The 12,392-nt window shown below is 45.1% G+C and overlaps 1 protein-coding gene across 5 annotated transcripts in view; it reads left to right on the top strand.

The window, feature by feature from the left end:
• The window catches only part of cadm1a (cell adhesion molecule 1a), a 244,629-nt gene extending 233,063 nt beyond the window's left edge, over positions 1 to 11,566 (top strand). For all 5 annotated transcript variants that reach the window (XM_028984677.1, XM_028984676.1, XM_028984674.1 and 2 more), the window contains 2 exons: positions 9,077 to 9,205; positions 11,412 to 11,566. In XM_028984677.1, coding sequence (XP_028840510.1) covers positions 9,077 to 9,205; positions 11,412 to 11,530 — 248 coding nt within the window. In that variant the 3' untranslated portion in view covers positions 11,531 to 11,566. The remainder of the gene's footprint in view (positions 1 to 9,076; positions 9,206 to 11,411) is intronic.
• The last annotated feature ends 826 nt before the right edge of the window (positions 11,567 to 12,392 follow it).

Below are 12,392 nucleotides of genomic sequence, written 5' to 3'. Positions count from 1 at the left end.
CACTCAGGGTGATGGGTTAAATGCAGAGGACAAATTTCACTGTGTGCACCGTGTGCTGTGCTGCTGTGTATCACAAGTGACAATCACTTCACTTAGAGGCTTCCGGAAGCGTATTTTATTGTCGTCTGTTACAAAAACGTAAGAAACATTGCACCATCAGATATTTTAAAAGCATGATGACGCATCCACACCCCACACTGGAATATTTGGAATATTTTTCCGCAAAAGCTCTTGTGTCATCAGTGCCGGCAGGCCATCTCTTGTGTGTGAAAGCGCTCTTAACTCTCCAGATGTTTAGTTGCACTTCGAGCCCTCCACATATTTGCCAAAATAATTTCAGCTCTCAGTGGTCTCGGTTTGTGCAGGGCCGAAAGCCTTTAAAACATGCCTCAATACCCCGAGTACCCCTCTCTTCCTCTCCATACAGCACCGCCGCAGTGAGGTAGTGTCCCGTTTCTCCAAATGGGGAAAAAAAGAAGAGAAAAACAATTTCCCAAGTCAATTTTACACACTCCGCCCATCCTTTTGTTGTTGTCATGGGATCACAAATTCATATTTATTACTTCATTTATCTAATTCATCTGAAATGGCAATATCCATGATTCATGGTCATGATTTTTGAAATGAAATGAAGATGACTTCTGCTTTTGTTTTTGCTTCCTCCCCTGCCTCCCTATGTGCCGAAGCCTCGTCGGAGTTCCTTTGAAGTAATTAGAATGTTAATATGTATAACTGAAAACCTTTCAGAATGGCCCCTGAGATCTCCATGGAGGAAATTGAGTGGAAATTGAAATGAATAGAACCAGTGTTTGTCGCCTTCAATGGGCCACGCTTCAGCGTAGTTGCTAATTATTATCACGGTTTGTGTGAAGAGAAATGAGAGGCGTTATCTTTAACAGCAGCTAATAACAGCGTTTAGAGAAAACAAACACGTTTCCATAATGAAACCAAGAACGTCCGTCCTCCTCCACCGCCATCTCTACAAGGGTGGGTGCATGTGGTCATGCCGCTGTTTGGCGTTTATGGCGCAAAACATGCCTGGGAAATAATAAATAGTGCGTCGGGCGCTGGAGCCGTTTCTTCTTCAAGTGCCCTTTGAAAAAAAAAAAAAAATCACCACTTAGGCAAAGTCGTTCTAATCAAAACGGCAAATGTGGGACCGAGAATGTCTCCGGATTGGAATTAGCAATGCATTGAAGTTGAGCGCAGAACAATGGAGCCTCTTCCAGGAGGTGAGAGACTCGCGCTGCGCTGCCTCATCGCTTCAGTGGGGATTTTTAATTGCATTGACTCCGGAACACACGGGACTGAGCAAACACCGGCGTCTCAGCAGTGGGCAAATGAAAGAGGAACACGATGCGTTAATCCACGCACCAATCTCCCACCTCCAGGCCCGGCAGCGGGGGCGCTCTCCTCCCTGCCTGACGCCTGGCCTCTTGGCTGAGGCCTTATAATCGCCACTCCTTAATTACAAAGATTAGAAGATCCAATTAAGAGATCGGCTGTCTCCCGGATCAGCACCGTCCCTTCGAAATGAGATACCGCCGTCGCCCGAGGTGCTGGCATCTCTCGCCGCTTCGTCAGATTGATCACCCGTGAGTAGCTGCGATGAGCTCTGTTTGCCCGGGGTCAGTTCTGAAGATGCGCTTTATTACTGAGTAAAGGGCAGACAAAACCGCACACACACACACACGCAATCTCACCTCGGCTCGTTCGGTTCGGCGCCTAAGAAGTTCTCCCAGCTCTCGAGTCTCGTAGCCATTCTTCGAGTGGAATCCACTGTTCTTTTTCAAACCATTGTTTCATTTCATCCCTCTCCTGCCATAACAACCATACTTAAAGGTGAAAGTAATATGCCGCAGAGGCCCTGCGCAGCTTGGCTCAGTTTGAGGGGAGAAGAAATAAATAGAAAAAAAATATTCCATCCATCATGGAAATGCCAACCAGGGCGAAAACAATTAAGAAAATTGCTTCAGACATTCGCTCCGCACAGAGAGTCAAAACAGATATGCCTGGCAGGGGGAAACTGCCTTTCAAAGCGATGCCATCGGAGTAAGTAACTGATGTGGGTGATTTTTCTCTCCGCAGCACCCCACTCAGTGATCAGAGAGTGCGATTCGCTCGTATGAGGCACATCAATCGCGGGGAGCATATGAAAGGATATTCACCAGGAATAAAAACAAGTTTTTACACATCATGCAAAACATCTTTAAGAATATTTCATAAGACCCGGTAAAGGTCAAAGGCGGGAAGAAATGACATTTCATGGGTTTGAGTTACAAGAGGTGAAGCGGGGTGTCAGTTGACGGCACCTGTGCTTGATCTATTTGGTGAGAATGGTAGGCGGTCTTAATGTTCGAGGAGTTTTCCAGATCCAGTCATAATGTCATCATCGGATCTTGAATTGCATGGCCTTTATCTGTTGAGGGTAGCAGATGGATTTCAGTTCATCCCTCGCTTTTTGCGCTGATAGCATAGGATATTTCTGGAACATCTATGATATGACTCAAGAGCTTCACAGCTCCATTGCGTGGTCTGAGGTCCTATTTCTAATTTCTGTTTATCGACTGGACACATGAGTGAACCCTCGTCCTGAATGTTTGTGTTTTTCTCTCACCAAACACACCTGATTCAACTTCCATTCTTGTCACCATCCAGGTCGAATCAACTGGCTGTGGTGGAACCCAGAAAGAACTAAGCTGTGCAGGGCTGGTGTCCTCCAGGATTCTCTTTTATACGCTGCCTAAGACTTCTTTCTCAAATCTCCTGATACGTTATACTAACCATGCATTCATGCACTAAATCAACATATGAAACATAACATGGGACCAGAATATTTCTTTATAATATGGCCATAAAAATGACTCTTTATTGATAAAGATTTGTTTCCTTGTTGTTCATTGTGAACAATGTATCCTGTTTACTTAACACATCTAGATGTGGGAGAGTGGTCAGCTTTCTACTGCCTCAGGGAGCAGTGTTGGGGAATGGTACCTTGCTGAAGGGCACTCTCCGAACGCAGGGTTTCTTCCATAAACATTAGACTACCGCTGCCTAATAGCTAGAGGCAAGTGGAGCCAAAGCATCACAAGTACCTCCACACCGTAACAGCATCTGCACATTTTACATTGCACCTCTTTTTTTATTATTTATTCATCTGTACGTTGGCCTACCTTCCACTCAGAACACGTCTGCTCCGTAAAAAAGAGTAAAATGCATAAAAATCCACTTCTTCCTCCATTTTGCCACGGCGATCGCTCCGCTAGGCAATGCATTGCAATAGCTTTTTCTCACGATTAATATGTAAAGCTTGTGCCGAGCCTGTAATGTTTGTCACATCTAGGGTATTTTTATTTATTTCATTATTATTAATTCCTCATTAGTCGTCGGCCACGCAACGGCGTGACATTTGTCCTGAGGACAAGAAAAGGCCTGTCTGTAGAACTGCGCGAGAGCGCGCGGCGCTTCTTACTGGTGTTAATCAGGCTGGGGGTCTCCAGCGCGGCGTAGAAAAGTGCTGACAGGCCGGACCGCTGTAATTGTCCACCGGAGGACGGCACCTAGTGGCTCCCACGCTTCGTTTGAGGAGGCCGCTAGACCCGGGGATCAAGAGAGCCCCAGACCCACAGCAGTGAAAACAACAGCACACCCTGTCCACCAGAATTGAGGCAAATTGAGGATGAGAGGAAGATCAGAGGTAGCCGCCAGCCTGCTGATGACGAAAGTGGATGGCAACACGCACACACACACACACACACACCTGGGCTCCATTGTGGTGTCACTCTAACAATGCAATGATCACAATCGAAATTTCAGCCCAGAAATCTCCAATCCAGGGGGTCAGCGAGAAGGACTTCCACCCTGTCCAACAAAAGAAGCACTAAAGGGAGGAAATATTGACTTCTTCTGGTCTTTTCTGGTATGAAGGAATCCAATCATGTGAACGGGGGACCCTTGCTTCACCCCATAAAGATACACACTCACTGAAGGCAGCATCTCTTCTGTTAGAATTGTCAGTGGCTGTCACCGTGGTAATACTTATTTTAAAGGCTTTGTTTTGGCTGTGAATCTGGGGAAGTGGTGTGAGTCAGGAACACTACGACAGGGATGGTGCAGCGACCCTTTGGAACTGACCTTCACCAACCTTCTGGAACCCTGCAGCAATTTGCGGCGGGAGCCTATTGTGCTCCGTGACTCCTTGGGACATCGGCACGGAATTCCATCAGGGAATCGTACCTTCAGTCGCCCAGTGTGACAGCCGGCTCACCATGTAGCCGTCATGTCACGCCCCCACCTCCTTGCTCCATCCTCGTAGATTTCTTCTTTCTTCTTCCTCTTCCACTTCACACTGGTATTTCACCAGCACCCCCAAGGTCCAGGCCTCCTGTGGCGCTTTGTTTGGTCTTTTTCTTTTTCGCCCAGCTTCACCTCTGTCTTCATTTCGACTTTGAACCGGGGAATTAAATGTCAGCACAGTGTGTCTTTATGCCTTTTATTCCTGTCCTTACAAGATGGAGGATTACTGCCCAGGCTCCTGTTTGCTCTGTCTGCTACACCTCACAGAATCCTGGTGGCATTTGTAGCAATCTACTCCATCCTGACACATCAAAATGAGGACTTTTTATACCAGCACTTTCACTTTCTACATGCAGGAAGATCATTCCAAGAGTTGCATTAGATTCGGTTGTGAATTCAACACGCCCACCGTAGGTTTGTGCACATTTACCCAGTAAACAGTACATTACTATGCTCATCACAGCTGCTTTTGGCTCTGAAAGTTTTAAGTTGTTCTGCATGGGAAGGGAACCGGTGCTTGGCTATAAATTAAAGTACAAAGACCTCTGGCCCACAGTCCACCAGAGGAAGAGAGCAACACATGCACACAAACACCCGATTGACTTCTGGGCAAGTTCTCTGCATACGGAACGGCCTTTTCATCGCAAGCCGACTCGGTCTGCCAGAGTCTGGGCACCATGGCTGAGCAGCTTCAGCGGAAAAGAAACGTAACGTCACAGAAGAAGAACAGGCTCCCCTCTGATCGTCCAGCACCCCGTCCACTCATTATCCGAGGCTCTGCTTGACCCCACAGGCTCCACAACACGAGGCCATGCCGTGCTTGTTGACCCACACATAATTTAAAAACTAGAAGATCCTTCTTTTTTCCAGATAAATCAGGTGCTTTAGCAACATGTTTTTTTTTCGCTGAACAGATGTTCTCCTTCTTCTCACATTAGGAGATTTGGCAGGAGATTATAAGAACAAGATCCATGTTTATTCCCTCCCTCCAAGTTTTGCACTTAGAGAATTACAATGGGGATAAAAGTGTAAAACTTGGAAAGAACTCGTGAAGAGATTCATTGGCTGATGCGCGATTGAGTTTGCAGCCTTCCCTCCAGGCCTTCTACTCATTAGTTCTAAAACCAAAAAAAAAAAACTTTCGCAGGTTTAAGCCCAATGCATTGTTTTTGAGTAATTGTGCGGAACAAAAATGTTCTCTTGTTCCTTTGCGCACATGATTAGCAACTGGTCTAGCCTCAAGACCTTCATTTGTCCTTGATTATTAAGCCGCAACCCAGAAAATAATTACATTTCTGGACCATTATTTATTTCACAAAACAATTAACACAGTAATGCACAATTATTTCCCACAATATTGTAAAACCCTGGAACAAACAAGGGGTCTCCGGCACAGTTCTTAATGATTCTTTAGATGAGGTCACGCTTTCTTTTTCCACTTTCTGTTCCTTTCATTTGGTCTCAGTTCGGTCGATGAATATTGTGTCCGGATTTAAATACACTGCAGATCAGCCGGTGGAACAAAAAAAGGGACACACCGCTGTCTGCAGCAGTCAATCTCCATAAATTTTGGGCTCCCTGGCTTATCAGAAAAGCAGCCAATCACGGCACAGCATTGCATTAACGGGCGCTCGCGCTAGCTGTCAGCTAACCAGCATCTCCTCTGCTCCTCGGGCAAAGTTGCTTCTTCAAAGCGAGACAGCCACACGTCAAGTTCCCTGGCGCAGTATCTCACGTGCGATCAGGTATTCCGTCCTGGCGCTGCGCGGCAGTAAATGTTAAACAGGGCCACAGTTTGCCTTAATGGCTGGTCTGCGAGGAGCTCGTGTCGCACGTAATTAAATGAATCATTCTCGTCGGCGGAGATGAAAGCAGATTCAGACGTTTCATTACGTTTGGCTCTTTCTCTAAATTGCTGGATCTTCCTGATGCAAAATGGCTGCTCCCGATTAGATTGGCTCGTTTGAGAACTGCTCATTTCCCAACCATCTGGATCTGGAATTACACCTACCCAAACTGTTAGTTCACTGCGGCGCTTTATTGAATTAACGGATCTTAATTGAGTTAGTGCACGTCTGAATACCTGTACTTTGCCACATACTGCAGAATCATGAGCTCAAATTCTCTCCCTCGATTGCCTAGTGGCTGGCTCTCCACCCCACACACACACACACACACACACACACACACACACACACACACACAGGTATTATATCCCCCCATTAATGTGCAGGTGAAGAACGAATGAGGCGGGTGAGTTGGCACAGGGGAAGGCAAGACCAAAGACGAAGAAACCGCAACAGTCCGGACGGAAAGAGATGCGAACATAAGGCCGCTCCTTCTATCCAGTCCTTACTTGCGTTAGGTGAATTATTGTCAAATATCAGAGCTCGGTCCCGGTGAAGCGTCGGCATTAAAGAGGCGCGGGAGCTTCTTACGATGACATTGGCAAGAGATCGCCGGCACCTGTTTATCCCCGCTTCTCTCCCAGGGCACGCAGCACCCTCTTCGCATTAACATCTTAATAGGAAAGTGTGTTATACCACATCTTTACCTCCTCGTTGACAAGAGCGAATGAGGTGTCAGACGGATTTCCACAGACTTTAATTGAATCTGCCTCCCACGGAAGGGGAGAGTTGGGGGGGGGGATTTGACGCCAAAATAACCTATTAGGTTTATCAAGTAATGTTTAGCTGAGTTTGGCAGATAGCACAACCACACACTCACCCAGTGGCACGTTCCTCCTCGTGCTCCTTCAGTTGATTATCAGGTAGAGTGGAGAACGGCGTACATCCTCCACAATCTCTCTTCAGACTCCCCAAAAAATATCAAAGTGTGTTGATCAATCAATTGTAAAATCTTCAGAATAATCCAGCGGCTAGAGTTATTTAGTTCAGTGTCTGGCCTGACATGGATTGCTGATTGGTTGCTCCTTGTTAAACGTAACCGGGTGTGCCTGTGGCTTAAAAGTACTTTTATCTGAAAACATTTACATTTACAGCATTTATCAGACACCCTTATCCAGAGCGACTTACAATCAGTAGTTACAGGGACAGTCTCCCTGGAGATGCTTAGGGTTAAGTGTCAGGGACACAATGGTAGTAAGTGGGATTTGAACCTGGGTCTTCTGGTCCATAGGCAAGTGTGTTTCCCACTAGGCTACTACCACCCACAATGTGAAAACACATTGTGGAAGCCACATGGCTCCGTTGAACGGAATGCTTCGTGTGCGTTGCCCCTGAAAGCATGTGTGGAGTCTGCATGCGTGAACGGTGGGTGGGCTGGCACTCAGGTGGGCTGGCACCACACTCTGCTTATTTTCCCACCGGATGTGGATTAGGCGGTTGTGCATAGTGAGCCAGTGAGTGGTATTTGGAATTGACCCTACTCTAGGCTTAGTTGGAGCCTACTGTTTATATTTTTCCTCTGAAGATTCTCCACTCTCAGCTCTAGAGATATGAGTGGAGCAGGAAGGGTGACTGGTAAAAAAACCATCTCCAGTTCTTCCCAGAGGTCCACATTTCTTCTTTATCAACCGTCCAAGTCTTTGAGTAAAACGTTGGGTGAGAGTGGATAGAATAGTAGTGGAGTGCACAATTGGGCTTTTATTTTACACTGTTGTGATAAAAGGTGTAATCAGCTGCAGTGTTGCCAGTGGGCCAATGAGACAACTCGTGGAGGAAAGCTCACCTGGCACGCCGGCGGCCGCCTACCTCATCTCTACATCTTTCTCGCTTTCCAAACCCTTTAATTTCCGGCCAGAGTGTGAGATATTGATGAAAAATTTTGCTCTTCTTCTGTGCCGTGAAGAACCAATCAAGTCCACGAACCACCATTAACTTTGGGTTGTCATGGACCCCTACACCTGATCAATAAAGCTCACATATCATTACGGCCGGCTCCCTCAGAGGCAGCGGCTTGTTCTTCCACTGAATCAGGATGAATCCTGCTTTAAAAATTGCCTGAGATTCGCACTTTCAGGCTTGAGGGTAAAAACGTGTTTCTCAAGCGCGAGTCGAAGAGCGAGCGCAGCGGTTGGCAGATTTATTCGAATGGCAGGACCGTCTCCCGTAGATTGAAGTGGAGAACCTTTGGCTATCACTTCATAAATCAAGATTCTTCACCTTTAGGAACTCCCTGCTGTCTGTAAGCCGCTTCTGTGTAGAATCCTTGTTTGATGGAAAAGTGCCATTTTCGTGTTCTTTTGATTAAGTTGTCATAGTCTGTCGAGTGACACAGAGTAAAAGTGCGCATTCTACGGATTAGTAGAGAGCGGAACCAGCACATTTTCTTCTATTTGAATAATGCTTTCCTTATTCTAGTCTGTACAGTTTTTTGTTGATATGTGTATATTTCTAAAACATATTCATACTTTTTTTTTTTTTTTTTCCCTTAATGTCATGGCCTGATTCAGGGCACATTTCACTACAAATGAAAAATCTTGATGTATGTGAATGTAAGACGACACAACTTTTTCAGACATCTCATAATTTTATTCTTTTTCTTTTATGCATTATAACATTTTAACAAGTTTTTATTGTAGCGTTGTTGTAATGTCTTTTTATAGAAGTGTCAAAATCTTTTTCCTCATCACATATAAGCAACGTACTAATTTCATTTTGCATTACAACATGGCATGTATGCTGTTATAACATTGGCTGATGAGTTTTGGCTGTAAATGTTATTACATGGCCTATGTTCTAATAACAGCGTGGTAGAAAGCAGACGCGAACAGTGAGTGTGAGCGGTGCTCTGATGAGCTCTACGTGTTATTTCACAGATTCCCGGGCGGGAGAAGGTGCACCGCGGACAGTGGACCACGCGGTCATTGGGGGTGTGGTGGCTGTAGTGGTCTTCGCCATGCTCTGCCTGCTCATCGTCCTTGGTCGGTACTTTGCGAGACACAAAGGTGAGTTTCCTACTTTTGCCCTTGCCCCTTTCACAATTCACCATTTACAATCACACTAAAGCTCAAGGGCAAACGAGGAGGCCTTCTTTCCCAGAGCGAGGAAGATAAATATGCACTTTTTTTTTTTAATATGCTGAAAGCCTCGCATGCAGGTAATGTAGAAACTCACCCACTCATTTCCACTGAATTTTCACTGTGAGCCTCAGTGGTCCTCCTCCCAGATTTGCCCGTTGGTCATGGCCACATTAAGCTTGGCATCCTTTGAGTGCCTGACGCTGGAGTGGTTTCTTTCGTACGAAGAGAGTGCAATGTTTCCCCGCACTCTGCCTGGACCGGCGCCTTCATTATCAAAGAGGAGAGTGTTGGGAGGTGAATAATCCCTGTCGGAAATGAACTTTGAAGTAGATTGCTTTTTCCCGCCACCTCCTTACACTCCTCCAAGGTTAATTCGGAGGTGTGAGTGGAACTGAATCGGAACTGTGAGAGCCTCTAAGTTGGGCCGGATTTGGGGAAATTAAAGGATCTGATTTCCATAACTTAATTGTCAAATACAGTTTTAGTGAAATGGCCAGTGAGGGGGAGCATTCCCCAGTGCTCCCTGCTTATTGGTTGCAAATACACGCCTGTACCAGGCGCATCTCTGACACACTGATAGCTCTTGGTCCAGATTTTACATTTACAGCATTTACCAGACACCCTTATCCAGGGCAACTTACAATCAGTAGTTACAGGGACAGTCCCCCTGGAGACACTGTGTTACTCTGGGACACAATTGTAATAAGTGGGGTTTGAACCTGTGATTTTGCGGTCTTCTAGTTCGTAGTTGAGTGTCTGACTCACTAGGCTACTACCATCCTTTTTGATGAGTAGCCTCTTAATACAAATGGCATGAAGTAGCATTGTAACTTCTCCCAATGTTTGCAGCAATGATGAAAATTGACAGTCAAATATTAACCAGTGCTATTTAGTAGCTTTTGGTACATTTTATAATATAAAATACATTTATAAATACAAGTCAGAAATTACAATATTAGCCCCATGTGAATGTTTGCTTTCAACACCTACAGTAATTAACCAATCAGCTTTGAAACCACTCCTGGGCAGTCAATTGGCTTCCTAACAACATTCAATCAGCATAAAAAGACTGCAAGGAACAGGCCACTTGAACACATGAGAGGGACGTCTGTTACTCACCATGCCAAAGACAAAGGAAATCAGTCTGGAGCTCAGAAAGACGAGAGTAGAGGCTCATGCTAAGGGGGAAGCCTACACTGCCATCTCCAAACGATTCCTTGTCTAGAACTGCTGTATGTTGCATTATTGCCAAGTCCAAGTACAAATTCTGTAAGAAACAAACCTGGCCGTGTCCATAAGTGCAAGATTTCCAGGACTCTGGAGAGGATAATAGTCAGCGATGTTAGCAAGGAGTCCAACTGAGATTTTCCCATTTGAAAGTCTGTGCTTTGGTCTGATGACACCTAACCTGAACTGATTGGGCCCATGGATGTTGGTTATGGGACATATGAAAGGGAGAGACCTTCAAACATGCAAACAAAATTCCAACAGTTAAACATGGTGGTGGGAGCATCATGCTGTTGGGCCATTTTGCAGCCTCAGGCACAGGGAGCCTTATTCAGGTGCAATGCATTATGACAAAAAAGTTGACATTTTGAAGGAGAATATGGAAAAATCTGCTCGAAGTCTAGGTTGAGGTCATTGCTGGGTCTTCCAACAAGGCAATGATCCAAAGCATACATTAAAATTATTCCAACAGTTCCTCAAGGAAACTAAAACCAAGATCCTAGAGTGTCCTGCACATAGCCCAGACCTCAATCCTATTGAGAATCTGTGCTCAAATGTACACTATTGACTATTAAAGGCCAGGGGGCTAATAATTTTGGAGGTCTCATTTTTGCCTTTTCTTGCTTCAACTCGGTGTATCAATAAAATATCATAATTAAATATTTATAGAGTATTTGTTTCCAAAATAACAAACACTTGTTGTCATTTACATGGAGAAATCAAGAGTGTCTAATTTAAAAAGGTGGTCTATTAATTTTAGGATCAGCAGTGTGACAAGATAGACTAGAAAAAGAAAAAAATATAGAAAAAAATATAAAATGTTATTATTATTGTTGTTTGACATTAGGTCAAGTATTTGTTTTATTTGGGGTGAGAATCACAGGACTGCTTGTGTTTCCTGCAGGCACCTACTTTACACACGAAGCTAAAGGCGCGGACGACGCCGCGGATGCCGACACGGCCATCATCAACGCTGAGGGCGGCCACAACAACTCGGATGAGAAGAAAGAGTACTATATCTGAGTCCACTGAGCTATGGGGTCTGTGGGACAGTGGTACGGGGTCGAGATGGGAGGGTGTGGGTGGGTTTTATTTCTTTATTTCTTTTTTTTCTTTCTTTTTTTTTATTTCCAGTTGTTGTTTTTTGTTTTTTTTTTGTATTTCTATTCCTGGGGATTGAACCATGTAATCCAATCAGGGCAGCTGAGCTGGAGCAGGTGTGGTTAAGGTGAAATGGGAGGGGGGCGGGGCTACCAAATGTTGCCAGTAATCACTGTAGACAGCATCACCATTCAGCACATCATTCAAATCTGCTGGTTCCATTCTCTTTCTTTCTTTCAGTTTTAACCATTTGCAGAAAAATTCTGTGCCTTGTTCAAAATGTTTATTATTTTCCTCCATGCAATCATCTTCTTTCTGTCTTTGTATTTCTATATTTCTTTTTGATCTGTTGCCCTGCCACACACACATATCCGTAGTCACGCACATGCACCTGTTAATGGTTTGCTGTTGCCTTTTTTGTAAGGCCAAAAAAACACAAAACTTCTCCTGAAAACCAAAACCACGTCCTCATTCGGAACGAGCAACCCCAGCCACGTTCTACCGTTTCCTTTAATTGAACAGACGGTAAAACTTTTCAGGCTATATGAAGCTCACTTTGAAAAGCCCAAGCAGGCAAAGCTACAAAAAAAAGACTGGCTTGTAAATAAAAAGCAGTGGTGCAGTGAAGTCACCTGGGTTTCCGCGGCGACAGGCCAAGTCAGTGATGTCACAGAGTGCTTCCCTCTGTCTCCTTACTTTGTTCTTCTGACGGGCCGGTGATAGTTGGGTGATGTGGTGGAGGTGCAGGTGCCCTGCAGTCTTTCACCCGTTTAAGATTGAACAT

The sequence above is a fragment of the Denticeps clupeoides genome, chromosome 6, assembly GCF_900700375.1.
Source record: "Denticeps clupeoides chromosome 6, fDenClu1.1, whole genome shotgun sequence".
Classification (NCBI taxonomy): Eukaryota; Metazoa; Chordata; class Actinopteri; order Clupeiformes; family Denticipitidae; genus Denticeps; species Denticeps clupeoides.
This window is presented reverse-complemented; position numbering and strand designations above follow the sequence as displayed.